Source organism: Sander lucioperca, chromosome 23, assembly GCF_008315115.2.
Source record: "Sander lucioperca isolate FBNREF2018 chromosome 23, SLUC_FBN_1.2, whole genome shotgun sequence".
In the NCBI taxonomy this organism is placed as follows: domain Eukaryota; kingdom Metazoa; phylum Chordata; class Actinopteri; order Perciformes; family Percidae; genus Sander; species Sander lucioperca.
The window spans coordinates 16,308,432-16,328,538 of NC_050195.1; the positions used below are offsets into that span (position 1 = coordinate 16,308,432).

Consider the following 20,107-nt stretch of genomic DNA (forward strand, 5'->3'; position numbering starts at 1 on the left):
TGGATTTCTGAGGACTATGGTTAACTGCTCCTCAGATCTCTGCAGGGTAAATCCAGAGGCTAGCTAGACTATCTGTCCAATCTGAGTTTTCTGTTGCACGACTAAAACTACTTTTGAACGTACACGTTCCACCAAAACAAGTTCCTTCCCAAGACTATTTAGCAGAAGCACCGTGGCTCCGTCTGGCGCTTAGCCCCCAAGACGATTGTGATTGGTTTAAAGAAATGCCAATAAACCAGAGCATGTTTTTCTCCCATCCCAGAATGCTGTGTAGATGCAATGTGTAGTCTCGCATTGCGTTGTTGGATACGGTAAAATGTCAGGTACATCGTATGTACACTCAGATTAGCTGTGCATCGTGGGTATTTTATAGGGGACTACTGTATATAGTGAATGAAATTAACCGCGGAGAATTCAAACACCACTTCAAAATAGCGAACTAACTATAAAGTGCACTATTTCAATGATAGGGAACGGTTTTGAAAACAGCTAGTGTGACAAAGTGAAAATAAGAACACTCTACAGTTCAAAGTGATAATTATATTATTATTATTATTATATTCAGACCCCAAACATGACTGTAGCACAGACACAGCTTTCAAATTGCATGGCTTCTATACAGTATTTATGAACAATACAAGAGAAGACATTGATTTTGATTGTTTTATTTGTAATGTATAAGTGTTCGATACAGCGAGCACAAAGAACTTTCAGTATATTTTGGCCTGTGATAAAAGCACAATGAATTTTATGAATGGATTATATTAATTTAGCTTTGCAACAGGCTGAAATGTGACGGACACTTGGTGAAGCTTTGAAAAATAACTTGACAAAAAGAATGTGGAAGGTACAGCGAGTCACTTGCAGCTCTTTTCTCAGCTGTGCTATCTTTACATACATATTCTATTCAGCAACACTAGTTTCTGCTTGTTTGTAAGCAAGAGAGAGAGAGGAGACAAAGGGAGAGAACGAGGGAGTGTAATATTCACTATTCAGGAAAAACAGACCGTGTGGAGTAGTATAGCATACAAACTGAGTGACAAGACACAGTCACAAAGTATCTCTTAGCACATCTAAATGACGAAAAGCAAATGTGTTTTGAGCATGCGTTGTAAAACCATGAAAAGTAACTAAACAAAAAAATGCATTTTGTGTAGAAAATGTCTGTGAATATTGAGAGCTGAAATAAAGTGCAAAGCATCGCTGAAAATGAACTGTCTGAAAGAAGAATTGGTTTGTATTAGGGCTGCACAATTAATCACAGTTTTATCGCAATAGTATAAAATATTATTCACAGGGGGGGCACAATATTTGTCAAAGGCAAAATACCATTCTGAGTGAAGTATTGTAGTGCTGCAGAGACAATCACATTCTACAGACTCAAGAAAAGAAATCTTTCTTTGGTACAAATACTTTAATTTAAATATATTTTTCAATGAAAATGAGAATAATGATCTCAATTGCAATATCGTTCAAATGAACGGCAATTAGATATTTTCCTCATATCGTGCAGCCCTAGTTTCAAAATGTCAGACAGAGGAACTGCACTGCTAAACATTTTTGAACAAAAACAGCATTACCTTAAAAGGAACACGCCAACTTATTGGGACTTTCTCTTATTCACCGTATCCCCCAGAGTTAGATAAATCCATACATACCCTTCTCATCTCCGTGCGTGTCGTAACTCTGTCTGACACACCCACCGCTAGCCTAGCTTAGCACAGATCCTGGAGGTAACCGGCTCCAACTAGCCTACTGCTCCCAATAAGTGACAAAATAACGCCAACATTTCCCTATTTACATGTTGTGATTTGTATAGTCACAGCGTGTACAAATAACAAGGTCACATGAGACACAGACATCTTCTAACCGTATACAAACTGGGAACTATATTCTCAGAAAGGCGAAGCACTGCTACTCCTGGTACTTGGGCGGAGTGATTTGCTCACAGCACCTGAGAAGTAGGGCTGAACGATTAATTGCATTTGCGATAATATCGCGATATGTTAAAACGCGATTTCCTAATCGCAAAGGCTGCGATTTGGTCACATGACTCGCAAGAGCAAATCAGCCTGCACTCCGCAGAGAAAGCATCAACTTAGCACGCTAACGCTACACTGTAACTTGGGCTGATTTCTGTCATTCAAACAACTCTGAGTTGTAGTTTAAAACTTTTACAGCCATTTTAATGGTTTGAGTCCATACGTGCAGTTAATGGATACAGACACGCAGAACTGAAGGCTCGGTTGGCAACTATTAGCTAGCTCTGATTAGCGGTTAGCTCTGGTTAGCTCCGGTTAGCGGTTAGCTCCGTTATAAAGATATGGAGTGGAGGAGCTGCCACTGAGAGGGGTAACAACCAGACTCTGATAAATGACGTTCGGGGAGCTTTCACAGCAGCGTGGCCGCGGTGTTTCAACAGTTTTATTAGTACAGTTAATCCCACAGCAAGAACACCAGCATCTAGCTAACGTAACGATAGCCTCTCTGAGCAAGTGCACATGGCAGCACGCAACTTCACGAGGGGGAGGGGCTGGAGGCAGCTCCTCTCTGTACACTGTAAAAAAAAAAATACACTGTTGTGTGTGTGTGTGTATATACACTACATTTTTACTTTTTTAACTGTCTAGTGTGTAATTGTGTGTTGTTCATACTATAAAATGATTTATTGTTTGTCTTTGTTGAATAATACAGAAGACAAAGAGCTTAAAAAAATAATCGAATCGCAATCGCAATATTTGGGAAAAAAAATCGCAATTAGATTATTTTCAAAAATCGTTCAGCCCTACTGAGAAGCCACGTGGTGAGGAGCAGAGAGTAACAACGGTGCTTTTCAGGTGTTGCGCTAATCACTCTGCCCAAGTAGCAGTGCTTCGCCTTTGCGTTGGAGCCGGTTACCTCCAGGATCTGTGCTAAGCTAGGCTAGCGGTGGGTGCGTCAGACAGAGTTACGACACGCACGGAGATGAGAAGGGTATGTATGGACGTATCTAACTCTGGGGGATACGGTGAATAGCCTCTTTCCGACCAAGTAGTTACAGGAATGTAGTTATAGGAACAGTCCACTTCTAAACAGTTCTACTAACTACTCTCCCCCAAAACCGTTTTTTTCCATATGCATTCGCACTGGCCAAGCGGCCATAGGAACTGACCTTTTGTTATTATAATCACACTATCTAACTATGCGGGAAAGGGAAAAGGGAAAAGACCCTGCCCTGAAGTAGGAGCTGAAAGAGTTACAGGAACTGCGGCCAGAGGGACTTAATAATCCCCAAATTGGTCCAGTCGGAACACAAGAAAAAGAGGGTTCTAGGAACGTTATGTTCTAGGAACTGCAAAAATCCCTCCGGTCGGAAAGCGGCTAATAAGACAAAGTCCCAATAAGTCATCGTGTTCCTTTAAGAGCTGAAAGCTGAAATGTATTGTCTGAAAAGAAGGGACTGAATGGCACTGGGGAGGGAAAGCTCAACGATATCACGAAGCTCAACACAGGTGAATAGTTCAAAGCCTGGTGATTTTTTTTAAAAGCAGAAGAGGATCAATGGGTGACATCACAGGTCATGTGACACACTTTAAGCAAGGCAATACACACCCATTATAAACTCAGCCATAATTCAAATACTTAAAATATACAGAAAAAGTTTTTAGTTTAAGTTATGTTGAAAGTCTTGTGATTGTTCAAATTTGAAATGAAGTCTGTAGCTGAAGTAGTAGAACTTCAGAGTGGAATGGGTTGGAAGAGAACTTGAAGATTCCTCCCATTCACTTACAAAATGATGTTGGAAACAGCATAAAAAGGTAGAAGAGTTGAAAACAAGGATAAATGCACTTACAGAGCTGAACATTTTGTCTGGTTTTGAATGGTTTCCTTAGCTGAAAGTATGCTGTAGTAGTAGCAGTCGTTCAAGTTGCGTCCCAAACATCTGTGAGCATCTGGACTCACCCATGTTAAGTGTTCGCCTTTGGTATCATAGCAGTTCAATAGTTTCGCCCTGCAGGATGTCTTGATACTGATGTCCTACAATGTGAAGTTACAGTGACTCTGTTTGCCATCTGGGGGCACCAGCATATAAAGCGACTAAGGATGACATTATAATGAATTCTTAACATTGCTTCTAAATTACTCTAATCTGGTAGTTACGCAGCTGTTACCAGTAGTCACCTCTGTGTCCAAGCAGTTAGGTAAGTAGCACCAAAACCAAGACTTAAACTGTTCACAACTAGCCTGGTTGACACCAGACCCTTCTCAGATGTAACTGAGAGTGGGTCTGGGCAAGCTTCATTCACAGCCCATTTCCAAAGGGGCGTCACCAACGGACGCCGCTCAAATACCTCTGGGCGCAATTGGATAGACCTTCAACCAATCAGACCAACGATCCGGGTGACGTAGCAGTGACAGCGGCATCAACGGGTTGCTGCGCTTCGGTGGCCGTCATGTTGAATGTAAACAAAAAGCTGCTTGCCGTCGCTTCGCTACCGTCATCGTGTAAAGCCCGCCTCAATGGTTGTGATTGGTGCCTCGATTTGGAAGAATTGGAAATGGGCTTGAATCAGTCCTTCCAGAAAAATGCTGAGTTATTTTGCGATTGCTGCGGGCAAAAATCCTTGATTATGCGGCAGGTTTTCTTAAAAAATGCGATGGAATATGCGGGATATTTATGCAATTTTATGCGATGAAATTGCGGAAACTTGCAAAAATTGCGGGAACTTGCAAAAACTGCAGTTTCATCAGGGCTTCATCGCGGGGTTTGCAGCTTTTCGATGATGTTCACGTTGTGTAATTACGTCACTTCATAACGTTCCCATGGCAACAGGGGAAAATGGCTGCTCTTGTGTGAAGTAAACGCAACATTTTTGAACTTTCTGCTAAGATATATGTGACTTTTTTGCAACGAAAATGCGGGGATTATGAAATCATGCAAGCCCCGCATATTTAGCGCGGAAATTGGCAATTAATGCGGCGAAAGTGCGGGGTATTTGAAAAAATGCGGCCCCCGCATAAATATGCGAACTTTGGTTGATTATGCGATCGCATAATCGCGTTTTTCTGGAGGGACTGCTTGAATGGGCTCGTGGCCAGACTGACTTGCAGAGAAAATCTCAAATTTTCCGGAAGTTGGTCAGGGTTTTCCCAGGCTAGTTCACAACAGTTGAAAATAAATAAAAACATCCATCTATACTCAGGCACAGTGGAATACAGTCCAAACTATATGTAACACTACATATTTAGAAACATAATTCATACATGTCCATGTAATACAAAATGTTTATTTCTATAAAAAATAAAAATAAAAGAGAGAAGAAAAGAAGGCACATGCAGTGAGTTTGACAGGCTGAGCTTGCATTCATCTCCATCCTCGGTCTTCTCTTCATTTGTTCTTGGCGGCCAGCGGTTTGCGGCTGATCTTCTTACTCTTATCGTTGTTCTTCTTCGGTGGTTCGGGGTTGGCCTGCATGTGTCTGCCATAGAGACTGAGGAGAGGAGGAGAGGAGTCCCTTTATTAGACCATTTTCAGAGAAGAATTACAATCACAAAAATCTAAAACAAAGTCAAGGAAAGAAAAACCTAAAGAAAAACACAACAAAACCTCCCAAACAAATACAAATGTGCTTTCGTAATCAAAAATTAACCACCAACTCTCCATCCTCCCCCACAGAGCATAACACGTGTTTGTTCTATTCTATTTAATGTGTATTTTCCTCATTCTGTTGTGAATGTCTTGAGCTGCTTTAACAAGGACATTTACCCAGTGTGGGATCAATAAAGTCAAGTCTATCTTATCTTATCTTATGTGTTTGGATGTGATCACACAGAGGCAGAAACTGAAGCTCTGACTTCCTATTTTTCAGACATTGGGGCACATGCACTGCCACGCCGAGCCACAGATTTCAATAAACAGCTGCAGGTGTCTAATCGGGTCAACAGCATCACTGGCACACAACCACTGGGATCCTCAGCAGCCAAAGACTGACGGATAGACAGTTTTCATGGACACACACACACACACACACACACACACACACACACACACACACACACACGGTACTTGTACTTTACTTGAGATTTTTTTTTAAATTACCTGCTTCATGTAGTTCTACTCGAACATAGGGTCAGTTTCAGCAAATATGACAGAAAGTTAGTTTTATAAGTCTTACCTACTGCACCTTTAAGATTTCTGCACACAAAACCCATAAGTTTATAAAATCTGATGTTTTATTCTTAAGTAAACTAGCCAACAATATAACAGCCTACAAGTCCAGCTGAAATGATTAGACCATTAAACACACAACTGTTTGGATCCTTTACGCTTTCTACAATGGGAGGAGAGTTCTTTACTTTTAATACTTTAACTTAATTTTCCTGATGATACTTACACACTTTTACTGAAGTAACATTTTCAATGCAGGACTTTAACTTGTAACAGTTAGTTGATACAATATATATATATATATATATATATATATTAGTACTTTTACTTAACTGAATACTTCTTCCACCACTGACACCTCCCCTTACCTGTCACTGTTTCTATCCCATGGGTGTGCCATGCTCACAAGTGAGAGAGCTCATTGGAGTGGAAAAGACTTTTTCTTCAGCTCAGTGTCTCTCTGTGCTTTTCCCTGCAGCCTGATAATAATTGTGTCTTCGATTTCCATTCTCTTACTGTATTCATGCTCGGCATGGGTTTAAAACAAGCTTACTTAAAACTGGGAAATGTTGGAGCGTGTCAGTGACGCCTATGACCAGGAGCCACCGATCACATCATAACAATAACCAGCCAGTAGAGTGTATACTGTTTGTATAGATCATTGGTGGTAGGCCTAATTTTGTTCATCTGCTTTTTGGCAGTAATGAAGGTTTTTGTTAATTTTCAGAAAGGTCAACCCATTCTTTAAGGCCTATCTTTTTATCACCATCCTTTAACAGTTACAGCATACATGACTGGATTTGATGAAACCACAGTTCCTTATCTTTAAGATTCATATCAATATATACTTTTGTGTAGAATATAATTTAGTAAGTTAGTTAGATAGTTAGGGATCGAACTATTTGTGACTGTCTTATTCAGTATTTTTAACATTATCAAAATCGCTTTGATTTTTTTTATCCGATTGCCGACAAAAAATAAATCAATAAAAAAATGTGCTCTTCGGTTTTGATGCAGCCGCCCCTCTCTGTCTATACTTGCTCAATGCCCCGCCCACAGCACTATCTGATTGGTTAAAGGTCTGAAGTAATAGCCTATCAACACTGAAGGATACTGTGCCACAGACGGGCAGAGACCAACGCAGACTGGAGCTGCTCCGCTGACGTCAGGCAGCAGATATAGCTCAAGTTACAGATGTTCCAATCCCATTATTTCCTTCCCAATACTGATTGCGATACCTGAACTTGCGTAACAGCCAATACCGAGTACCAATCTGACACCAGTGCGGTAAAGAAAATTATATTATATATATATATATATATATATATATATATATTTTATTTATTTTTTTTACTTTTTCTTTAGCATACACCCCTAGTATAGTATAGTATAGTAAGCAGGTGTATCAGTGTATCACAGCAGGCTGAGTAGGTGGCCACTTGATTGTCCCACCTCAACGTCTACAATAACGTATGCTTCCGCAAACATAGTGGCAAGAAGAACACTAATATAAAAACTTCAAAACACGCCTTTCACAACCTGAATGGCGCAGACACTATGACCATGCCTTCCTACAGTCTATGCATGCACACACAACACACACAGACACACACGCAGACACACACACACACACACACACACACACACACACACACACATTTATAGTACAAGTGGAACTGTCAGTCTATGATTGAAGTGTCTTGTATTCTCCTCTCCTCTTTCTGCCCCCATCCCATGTCAACACTTACAACTGGGAATTAAATGCTGCCAAACCCCATAATATCTGCTGCCCATCAAACCACAGCAGGCCTACGGCAGAGGCAGGCAGAGGCAGACAGAGACAGAGACAGAGAGACAGACAAAGACAGAGAGAGAGAGAGAGAGACAGACAGAGAGACCGACAGACAGACAGAGAGAGATGGAGAGAGACAGAGAGAGACGGAGATACAGCCGGTGGAGGTTGAGTGTTGGAGTGCTGGCTCTATAGGTGGCTGTCTTCTCTTAGCTCACACACATTCACACTGTTCTCCTTTGAAAAGCTCACCACAGCTGCTCTCCAACTCTGTTACATTACTGTCAGCCACCTAGCTTTATTTCCCAGATTCCTCTTAGTTTGACATGTCTGCCAATTTGAACTCAAAGACACGCCACGCCCCCCCCCACCCCCACCTCGCAGTGTGCAGGGATACATATATGACATAGAGAGGGGGTGAGACAGAGTGGGAGACTGGGATTCTGCAGAGCCTCTTGCCCAGTCAGCTGGGCTGCCGAGTCCCAGAGGAGAGGGTGGGACAGGGGAAGGGTGCGGGGCAGCTCCCAGGAGCAACAGAGTGTCTGGAAGCAGCCAGGCCTTGGGACGGTTGACAGTTTTTAGCCATGCCTGCTTGGCTCTGTCTGTCTGTTGGCCGGCCGGTCCACCACTTTGACTGAAATATCTCAACATCTACAGTAGGGATGTTAATGATTAACCGAAAAAAAGAAAAAAAAAGACTAATTAATACTATTAGTTAAACAGTTAAAACAATATTATTAAAACAAAAAAATATAAAAGTAATTTTAAAAAGTTCTTTTGCGTTGTAAAAAAATAAAATAAAAAAGGCTATACAGTCTATTTCTTAGGGGGCTAATGCAGCACACTTGGTGCCGTCATAACAAGCTAGTGTTAGCATAATTGTGGGTTCTGAGCATTGATGAATGAGTTGAGGAAAGAAGGATGTGAAGGGAAGAGGAGGAGGGCAATGATCAGTCAGTGTGTCACAAAGAACAAATAAATCAATGTGAAGAGGAGAGAATAATGCAGCCTAATTGATGATGGAGTGTTCACTCAAAAGTCAATGTTTATTCATGTTTTTTGAATCATTTACTTTCACCAGTAGTATGTATAGTATGTGTTGCTGTGATGTTTAGTCATACTCAAATCACCTGGGGCCCTATTTTAACAATCTAAGCGCTTTAGGGCGTGTACGAATCCACTTTTGCTAGCGGAAAAAAGGGTCCGTGCGCGGCGCATGGTTCAAAAGGGTTGTACTTAGTGTTTTAATTAATCATAGGTGTGTTTTTGGCGTAACATGTAATAAACCAATCAGAGTGTCATCTCCCATTCCCTTTAAAAGCCAGGCACCTGTGTACCTTGGCGCATTGCTATTATGATGGAGGATTTGCTGAGCAGGAAGATTTTCAGGAAAAGAAACTCAGGGTTTCCTGCAGCACTTTGCAGCTTAGGCGGCTGCCTTAGCAAGACACGCCTGCCGCCTTAACTATCGGCACATCGGTACTACCGAGGATGGATTTACTTGAAATCAAATGGTGCCAAATTTCGGTCCCCGAGAGCGCATAAGCGCAAACTTATCTGACGTCTCTGCATCTTGACAGAGAGCGGAGCTCCGACTGCCGACACACACACACACACACACACACACACACACACACAGAGCTGTGGTGCTGACGGAGCGAAACGTTGACTTTGTTAAAGTCACAGTGAGTCACGGCAATGCCGGTAAAGCGGTTGCAAGTTTGTTTACACTTTTCAAAACTCCACGCAGACAGCGTATATAACGGCGAGGTGAAAGCTGTCACGGTATGGGTTAACGTTAGACTTCCTCTGTTACAGGCAGTTACAGTGTAACAAGCATAGTGTGCGCACACTGTGCACGAGCTAGGCGCATTTTACTGATGCACTGTTAAAATAACAATGAAATGCTGCGCTATTGACTTCAGACCAGGTTTTTGTTGGTCAATGGCCTCAAGATAGCAATACACCAAGCATGCACCTGAACACACCTCCCTGTAAGACCAGCACGCCCATGGGCGCACAGATGGGCGCAGGTGCATTTGCTATTGAAACGGCGTGGGCGCTGGACGGGAAATTGACAACTGCGTCGGTCTTAAACTAGCAAAGACACTTGTGTCAGGCTTTGCGCTGCACCGGGTGCAAGATAGGGCCCTTCAGCCTCTTTCAAAGCATCGGCAGGTGAGACAGGAGAGAGGGCGAGGTCTCAGAGGGAGAAAGACACATGCACGCACGCACAAACAGACGCCAGCCACCACATCACTTCTGTTTAATGATAGCTAGCATTTACCTTAGGCTAATTTATTAGCTAGTAAGTGGCAATTTTTGACAAGCACGTAACGGTGTCTCAGTTCACCATCCGGGAGCCTCTGATACACTGACAGCTGTAGGCTTGTACCGTTTAATGTTCTGTGCATTGTCGGACACATACAGCAACTTTCCTGAAACCGCTTGCAAGACTGACAAGTCCACAGCGGCGTTTATGTCCGTGCCTGTCTCCACCGCCTCCACCTGCAGGTTGTCAACTGCGTGGTTTGGAATGAAAGGGAGAAAACCGGACGCCGAGTAACAAGGATATCGCTCATATACGTCTTCTTTTTTTGACGGCGCCTTAACGGCAAAGTGCTGCGGAAAACCCCGCTCCAAGTACTCGCATTTTCTGTCTCTCTCTCTCTCTCTCTCCGCCAGGAGTCCCGCCTCCACACAAAGACCATGCGACTCACAAGAGGGTTCACTCCTCGTTACGCTAAGGAACCAAGAGTGGTCCTCCAGTCTCTTTGGTAGAGAGAGAGAGAGAGAGAGAGAGAGAGAGAGAGAGAGAGAGAGAGAGAGAGAGAGAGAGAGCAAGAGAGAGAGAGACAATGAAACAAACAAGCATGCAAATGGAAATTATCGCGGTCGGAAAAATTATCGAGCTAATTTTTTTTATCGTGCGATTAATTGATTTATTGACTATCGCGACAGGCCTATTTGTGGTTTTGACATGGAAATTGCCCTGCGTCTGCAGGTTTGAACGCAAACACAATTTCATGCCAAAACAATCACCAAAACTGCACGTGTCACCTAATCAGCATAGACACAGCTCTACATTATTTTTACCATTTTCTGACATTTTATAGACCAAACCACCAATTGAATAATCGGGAAAAGAATCGACTATGAAAATAATCTCTAGTTGCAGCCGTACTCACCAAGGCAGAATTCTAACACCTTTAATTGTGTCAGTACAGTAACTCAACAGAAATAAAAGCAGTTAAATTGAGTCTAATTTCCTATAACCTGTTTCTATTCCTATCATGTCACTGTGCATGGTGTATTTCGTCTTTGAAGAGTATTATCCTGTAACACATACTGTACATGTAGTGTCCTGGCTGCTTTGTTGTCCTTCTGCATGACTACCCCTGTAACATGCGCACAGTCTGAGATCTGGAATAAGTGAAGGCTTCTTCTTACTGTCTCTTAAACTAACTAAAAATCTATGACAATGTAAAGACAAACAGGAGACATTTAGTCCCACTGGTCGCCTGCTCTCTTCTCTCTCTCTCTATGTGCTGAAGAGGCCAGAACCCAGGAGAACACGCACGCACGCACGCACGCACACGCACGCACACACACACACACACACACACACACACACACACACACACACACACACACACACACACACACACACACACACACACACACACACACACACACACACACACACGACAGAAACAGTTTAATTATGCTTTTATACAAGCAATACAGAGCACTAACAGTTCTAGTTAAAGATCAACATAAAGTTTTCCCATTTCTTTTGTGTGTGTGTGTGTGTGTCTGTGTGTGTGTGTGTGTGTGTGTGTGTGTGTGTGAGTGTGTGTGCGTGTGTGTGTGTGTGTAACTCTGTGATGAACTGTTAGGTCCAATTAAATGCAGAAGAAGAGAGGCGAATGGATTCAGATTCCCGATGATGTCTTTATGGAGCTCTGCTATTCCACACGGCTTAATTAATCATGGCAAAGTTCTGTGTGTGTGTGTGTGTGTGTGTGTGTGTGTAAAAAGATTGAAAGTTGGTATTTTCTTTCCTTTATCGGGATGCGTATGTGTGTGTTACAAAGATAAAAATATGTACATGTGAGAGCGTGTGTGATAAATGCACAGGGAGGCCAAAGGCCATTGATCGGATGGGGGCCTTCCTTTCACAGCCACCTCATCATCACCAGAGCTGCAAAGCAATTTAGTTGCTTCCTTTACAGCCAGAGAAACATCAGAAGGAAAGGAGAAGATGGAGGAAAGAAGGAGCTGTAAAGAGAAGGAAGGAAGAGCAGGGAGGGGAGGAAGAGGTAGAGGTAAGGCATGGGAAGAGAAGGAAGGAAGGAGTAGAAAATATCCTGATTACGATTCATGACAAACAACTAAGGCTTTTAGCCAGATCTCTGCCCTCACCATTAGTTAGTTACAATTCCTGCTGACTCACCCTCTCAGAGGGATGTGCACATGTATATACAGTACTTCATCCATAGGTGAAATCAACAAAATATTCTCTAACGCACACGCACACATACACATGACTACAAACCTACCAAAAAAATGCATTTACTGTAACTTTTTTACACATCAGTGTTCACAGTGTGCATGCCATATTAACCATTCCACTTTGAGGGTTGGTGGGGGTTCTATAAGAGCATATATTTTGCACTTAGAATTCGGACACTCCGGTAAAAGTCAGTAAATATAGTAAATGGGGATGTTATTCAGACACTGCACATTTATTTGCTGCATTTGACCTGCAGGCTGTTTCCTGGCCACATGCAGAAGAAGTCGACAGTGGTGCGTTTAGACTGGTTTCAGCTAACCTGCCACATAAAATATCCTCATTTACCACATGATAATGAGATTAGATGATCTGAAAACTACCCATACAAACTGCAGCTACCTGTTTCAGAGGACGATCCCAGACACAGAGCTAACCAAGAAGGCATTATCCTCAACTGGATATATTGCGTATGGGTGAATAATTCCACCATAACGACTTTTAAGAGCGGAGAGACTTTCCACAGTGCGGCATATTGAAGACACTGTCATGTGTACAACTTGAACATGTCCGCCTTAGGAACCTCTCAGTGGTAGTATCAACAAAGGAACAAGTAGTTTGATAACCTACCCACATCATTACCTTGTCTGCATCTTACAGTCAGACCAAACCTCTAGGAAACCATGAAATATCATTCTTTTCTTTTTTTTTTTGCATTCATTTTTGTTTTTAATCAAAAGAAGGTCATTATAATTTAAGAAGGTTCTCCATCTTTGAAACTGGTAAAGTGAGGACTAATGTCAAATTTAGATGTGTTTCAGTTTTGGGGGTTAAATTATGGAATGAATTTAAAGGTGCCCTGCCACACATATTTCATTAATTTGGACTCTGTAACATTTATTTGTGCCAGTTCTCATTAATATTCAACAAGCTAAGCTACTTGACTCTGATTGGCTAACAGCTAGCCAATGAGAGCCTGGCTATCAACATCCTTTACCCAGTGCAACTGGGCGAGCTCATGAATAGTAATGAGCTCAGGCAACATGATGTCTGACTGACCAGCTTTTGTAATTGGCCTGATTTCTCCGCTTATTTCTTTTCAGTGGCTAGAGCTGACAGAGGAAGTAGCAGTTATATACACATATGGACCTATCATATTTCAAAAAAATACAAGTAACAACGGTGTTGTGTGGCAGGGCACCTTTAATCAGTTGAAAATGTGTACGTCTCTGTTGAGTTTCAAAAAAGCTTTAACATCTAAAATAATTAAGAGTTATGAAGTAATTTCATTAAAATGTAAAATAACTAGGATTGTACTCAAGTGTTTAGTTTCATTTAGTTGTGTTGGATTTCTGAGTGATTCTATTGGGATAGGCAAAAATAAGCCTTGGCTTCAGCCCATTCCTTTTTCGGTTAGCTACGGTGGCAAATTGTGGAAAATAATTGTTTCTTTCATGTATGTTAACCGAAATAAAATTATTCATCCTCATCATCATCATCATCCTGTACAAAGTACAGTCTATACTGATAGTAGGGACGAGCTGGAGACTCAAACAGCTGCTCCAACACTTACTTTACACAGTGACTTAACACAGCAGACATCAAGCAGGGAGGCAGTTATGGATGCAACAATCAATTGACCACAGATCAATATTCGCTGATGTTTGAAATATGTCTTTGGTGATTGATAATTGTTACTTGTGCTTTTGTGCCACTTGACAGTGACTGAATACTGTGACTTTTAATAGTGCAGGGACTGTTTGCATTATAGTGGTCTATTAGGGGACTCATTTTGGGCATTCCAGTAAAGAAAGTTCTTGCAAATCAGCAGAGCCTCTTTGAGTGACACCTTTAGAGATCAGGTATGTAGACCTGTAGTACATTGATGGCATGATCAACGGAGGCCCACAAATGAAGGGCCAGATGTACTCAAAACAGACAGTGGGCTTGCACACCGTTCTGTTTATACTACACACAGGCAGTTCATACATTAGTCAGTGGGTCCAGAAGATCACAATATCACACTGACACTCACAGATGCTAAAAGTAGCGTTTGATCACACCAGCGAAAGGGGATCCGGCGATTCGCCGCAAGGTTGTGCGGCAGTGGAAGGGTCAATGGAAATGCCCATTTGTGTGACGTCCTGTTGTGTTCTTTAACCCCACCAGTGTCGCACAAGACGACTTTATATTTCACAGGTACTGTTTTCTGTCAAATCATTTAAAGATCTTGAGCTTTCCAACCGCATTTGAAGGCAGCGTCAATTCATGGAGAAAGAGAGAAAGAAAAGGGACGGAGGGTGTCACTACCCGATGTGAGTCGAGTGCAGATGTGAGTTGCGCATGCGTCACTTTGCGACAAGCAGGTGGTGGAGCTTCGCAAAAGGACGACTTGTGAGGCTCATTCAAGTTATACAGATATAACGCTCACATCTGCACTCGACTCACATCGGGTAGTGACAGTGTCTGTGTCATACTGAAATTTGTGAAATCTGTAAAATAAACTTTTATCATTACAAACAATAACAGAAGATGGAAATCATTTCAAAAACGTTTTAGCTATCTAGAATTGTTTGATTGCTAACGTTAGCTCAAAACGTCATTCAAGTGACAGCCTTTGTTGTGTTTGATTACTAACTTGTAGCCGGCAGTGAACCAACTTCGTTATGTAGATCCATTTTTATTGTATTGACATTACAGAAGTCTCTCGTTAGCAGTTTGCAGCCGGAGCCGGATCCCTTGGCGTTATGCAGTTAACCGTTTAAATCTGAGCATGCGCAACTCACATCTGCACTCGACTCACATCGGGTAGTGACAAGGGACTGAGGAAACACTCAGCTGTTCCACAAACTCCCGGGCAGTTCAGTGCTTGTGTTTGACGTTTTAAAACGTTCTTGTGGCAGCGATAGAGGCAGTGATGTTTCCTGTTTCCTGTACGGGGCTCTCACACCACCTCTAAACACTCCACCGCAACAACACGTGCTGAAACAAAACTGCTCACAGCGCCGTTTTTTTATTATTAGTTTATTTGTCAGGGACAATGCAGCGCACATTATTACATACATAATTATCATAGTCAAAGCCATAATAATATGTGTAGATGTGTTGCATAAAAGGTTTCTAGCCAATTGGCTAATTTGCAACCCCAGTCCCTGGTCAAGCTTTTCTAGAAAAATAATCCAAATATAATTTAAAAAAAAAAAACTATATAGTGTGAGTTACACAATCATGCAGCAAATACATTGTATACTAATATATTACATCAACATTTCACAGAGTCGTGACCACATTACACAGAACAGCACATCACGTAACAACACAAACCCCAAGCACCCGGACGCTCACACTCACTCACCTATACCCTATAACCTTGGCAGCCATATACAAACAGCCATGCATCCACAGACAAAACATTACTACAACACAACTGACTCACTGTTCACTGTTCACCCGGGAGTGTCAGCTGACAGGAAGGCCACATTATGCTGTGTTACCAAAAGTGTGGTGGGGGAGTCAACCCCAGAGCCTCAGAATCAGTCAGAGGCGGCCAGAAGCTTACGCCAATGATGAGACTCCGCCAATGATGGTGTTGGGAAAGTTACGTGGAAACTATAATCAATTACCTATTGCACATTACTCATTGAAAAAGTAATGGTATTACTTTACTACTCTGCAGCAAAAGTAATGCGTTACATTTCTCATTATTCATTTCCTTTCATCACTCAGTCCAGGTCCATGCAAACAGTGTATTTAAACAACTCTAAATCCTTCTTATTTTAAGTAATGGGTTACTAAGAAATGTGTTATTAACTAGGGTTGCATGATATTGACAAAATGTAAGAATAGAATATCACAATATCGATATTCATTTCGATATTCTTAAACATATATAAAAACACAAAAGTTATGGGAAAACACAACAAAATAGATTAATAGAATATGAAAACAACATCACAACAAAAGGGTTTATTTAAACTGCAACGCATTCTCATGAACAGGTCCGTATAATATCGTACGAAAATGTATGCACACCAAAACGTGATATCCTACGAAATTAGGAGACCGCCGGCTGGTCACGTGGCGCCGGCTGGCTACGAGCTCCATGACGCTGAGCGGCAGTTGCTAGTTGTCGCTAGCAACTGAGCTTTGTGACGCCGGCTACAGACCTCCGTTGTATCAGCAGTAGTTGGTGGTTCAGTTACCCGAAAATAGGTGACTTTGAGCCAGGTACAGAGCACCGCGAGCTGCTGCTCGTTTCGGCAGAGATTGCGGTTCAATTTAGTCCACAAAATATGAGCATTTTGCTACCACGAAAGTTAAGATTAGGCACCAAAACGACCAGTTAAGATTAGGAAAAAGATTGTGGTTTAGATTGAAATACTCCCAAGGAACACATTTCCTGAGGCTTATTGAAAGTCCTGTATGTTAATGCCCACCCATCCCTCCCCCCGACCTCCTCCTCACGTGGCCAGCCGTGTTCTTACACAGCAGCAGTCAATGTAGTAACTACAGCAAAAAAAAAAAAAAAAAAAAAAAAGTGAAATGCCTACGAATTACAGGGCTTAACTTTTCGTAGCTTTTTTGAACAAATGGTTCATGAGAACAGGCTGTAAACTGACAGTAGAACCTGAATAAATAAATAAAGATTTTTTTTTTTCGGGGCAGTACTATAGTGTCTTGTGGTGGTTTTTGAGGTGAGGAAAGAGGCTAATTGTATTTCCTTTTACGCCCTGTACCACATTAGCTTGAGCAACATCTGTTGGCTTAAAACCAAAGTACTTCCACGCTGTAAAGGAGGCATTATTTTCAATCTTCATTATTTCGTCGTCTACCTGAGCCACACTCATGTTCTTACTTTTCTGTCTCTTCTTTCCTTTCGCTTCACACACCCGCTTCGCAGTTTGCACTCTCTTTCTGCAGTCTTCTTTTTTTATGCAGTCGAAGTGTGCACATGTGACAGGGCAACTGGCCAAGAAAATATGAGGGCATATGCGCATCTCTCCACAAAATAAACGGAATATCACGTAGTTTTCGGGACGTTTTTGACATTGAACAACATGACGATGCACAAACGATATTGAGTGGATATAGCGTGCACCCCTATTACTAACACAACAGGAATAAAAACAGATATGTGGGGTAAACAAATGCCATATTCAGTGTCTTTCTGTGGAACAATCCAGAGTGTTTTACACAGTGAAATTAGTTCCAGAGCTGAGTGGAGCAGCCAGTGCAGATTGGGGGGGGAGAAGAAGACAGAGGTTGCAATATCAGCCCTCCAACTGTAAGACCTGCTCACTGCAGGGCCCTGGTGCCTCTCTGTTAGGCATTAATGCGTGAATATAATTAGACAATAGAGAGGGAGGGACTGCACACTGCATCCAGCAGAACTAACCAGGCTAGCTGAGCAGAAGTGGCTAAAACATGACATGAAATGACAAGAAAGAGAGAAAACATATCTGCCTGTTGCCGTGAGGATGACGTAAACTGCAGAAAACTTTGCAGGCATTTTTTTATAAAGCATGCCAGAGGTTTCTAGAATGAGTTCCGATACTCCTTGGAGGCCAGGGGTGTCAGTTCATTTCAGTACGCTGTGAAAATAGCTTTAAAACTCTCTAACATTGTTTATCCATATTTTCCTACTGGCAGCAGGGAGAGTTGGAGCGAGTATATATATAAAAAAAAAAAAAAAATCATTCCTGCCACATTCCATAAAACTGTATTGTACAATTCACAGCTGTGTGTGAGAGAACTATCTCATTACAAGATTGCACCTTATTATGCTACTTGCACACTGGTTACTTCATATTTAATATTATACAGATTTTATTTTGTTATATATACTATGTATGTAGGTTATGCAGGTAACAAGTCTCCCCTGGTTTTCTGATCACGGTCAGAATCGAAGCAAGCAGGAAAGGTTAACACATTGAACATTTTAAATTAAACAGCTTATTAACGTGCGCTTGTTCCCCCGTGTGTGCTGATGCGCTCATCTGTTGACATTTCCGAATGCCTTCCAGTTGCTTAATAAAAGCGGGCTTTCCACACAAACAAACGTACATGTGTCATTAGTATGAGAAAAAAAAACAACGAGATTTTAACTGTGTCGGGTCAGGTTCGGACATAAATATCATAATGCCTGACGGGTCAGGCCGGGTTCGGTCACGGCTCTGTCGGGCTCGGGCCGGGTTCGGACGGAAAAATTCGGCCCGATCCAGGCTCTAGTGTGTGTGTGTGTGTGTGAGTTTGGAGGTAGGGGGGGGATTCATCACTAGACATGCTGCTGTAGCAAGCATCTTACTATAGCTAACGTTATTCACATTCATAGTTAGAGGCAACAAATAATATATCCATTCTGTACACACATTTTGTTTTCCCTAGCCGAATGGGTGTCCTATGCTGTACAGATTGTAAAGCCCCTTGAGGCAAGTTGTGATTTCTGATATTGAGCTATAAATAACATTGACTTGACTGACTGCTGCAGCAGAGGAAATTACATTTCCCAAACTGTTTTATCGGGCACAGACCGGTGCAGGGAGATGAGGAAACAGCCAATGATTAGACAATGTTGGCCCTATTTAATCAGGTAAAAAAATAACTTTTCACAACTGGGACGAAACGAAAAAAAAAACGAAACAAAAATAGTTAGTGTGCTGTTTTGGCTAAATTGTTGCTTGCTTACTTTTAAAACTGTGCTGGTGCCTAAACGGTGTCTTAACTGAAATATATATAATATATTTATAATGTATAGAATATAAAATATAAAAAAGGAACACAAAACGACAGTTGGCGACCTTAAAGAACGGCTTGTTTATTGCTAAGGCCATATGGTCAAAATTAAATGATTGATAAATAATGTAATAACAATAACTTATAACAGTGATTTATTTCACCAGTAAATTGCTGGTAAACGACAAAAACAACCACTAGAAGGGAAAAGGGGATTTTACAATAACCTGAAATGCACCACAAGGCTGGCAAGTTTCAAGTCTGGTTGTTTTTCCGACGTCGGCAGCTGCAGTCAGACTGTTACGTCCTGCTGTTGGAATCCTCTACAGGGAAATACAGTCACACTTTACACCGTTTAACATAAGCTGTCAGCATTTTAACCATTGTGTTTAATCCAGCTGCTAGATAACGGTAACATAGCGTCCCGTGCAGCGATGCTTCTGAAAGAAAAAAAAAGTCAGGCACTGAAATGAGGAACCAAAATTTTTGTTCTATTCGGTCTCGTTACTACCGTTTACGTCAGAACCGGTGCCCTATTGGCGCCGCGTTTCTGTACCCAACCCTATGGAGGGGGCATGACAAAATACCATTTCTCTACCAAGAAAAATAGTAGAGCACAGTATTATTACTACTTTCACATTCAAGATACATCCCACTAAATTAGACAGAAACTGGAGGTGCAGACAGGCAGGTGTGTGTGTGTTGTGTGTGCGTGTGTGTTGTGTGTGTATGTGTGTGTGTGTGTGTGTGTGTGTGTTGTGTGTATGTGTGTGTGTGTGTGTGTGTGTGTGTGTGTGTGTGTGTGTGTGTGTGTGCGCCTGCGTGCGTTCACAGAGTTGGAAGGTGAAGGACATTTAGTCAGGTGTGAATGAAGCTGTGAAGACACAAAGAAGATCTCTTTGGGAAATTGTTTAACACCTGC

General features: G+C 41.8%; 1 protein-coding gene across 2 annotated transcripts in view; it reads right to left on the bottom strand.

Moving 5' to 3' along the window:
- Positions 1 to 3,491: 3,491 nt before the first annotated feature.
- The window catches only part of rsu1 (Ras suppressor protein 1), a 45,984-nt gene continuing 29,368 nt past the window's right edge, over positions 3,492 to 20,107 (bottom strand). For both annotated transcript variants that reach the window (XM_035998236.1, XM_035998237.1), the window contains exons 9-10: positions 5,148 to 5,471; positions 3,492 to 4,219 (exon numbers count right to left, since the gene is read on the bottom strand). In XM_035998236.1, coding sequence (XP_035854129.1) covers positions 5,369 to 5,471 — 103 coding nt within the window. In that variant the 3' untranslated portion in view covers positions 3,492 to 4,219; positions 5,148 to 5,368. The remainder of the gene's footprint in view (positions 4,220 to 5,147; positions 5,472 to 20,107) is intronic.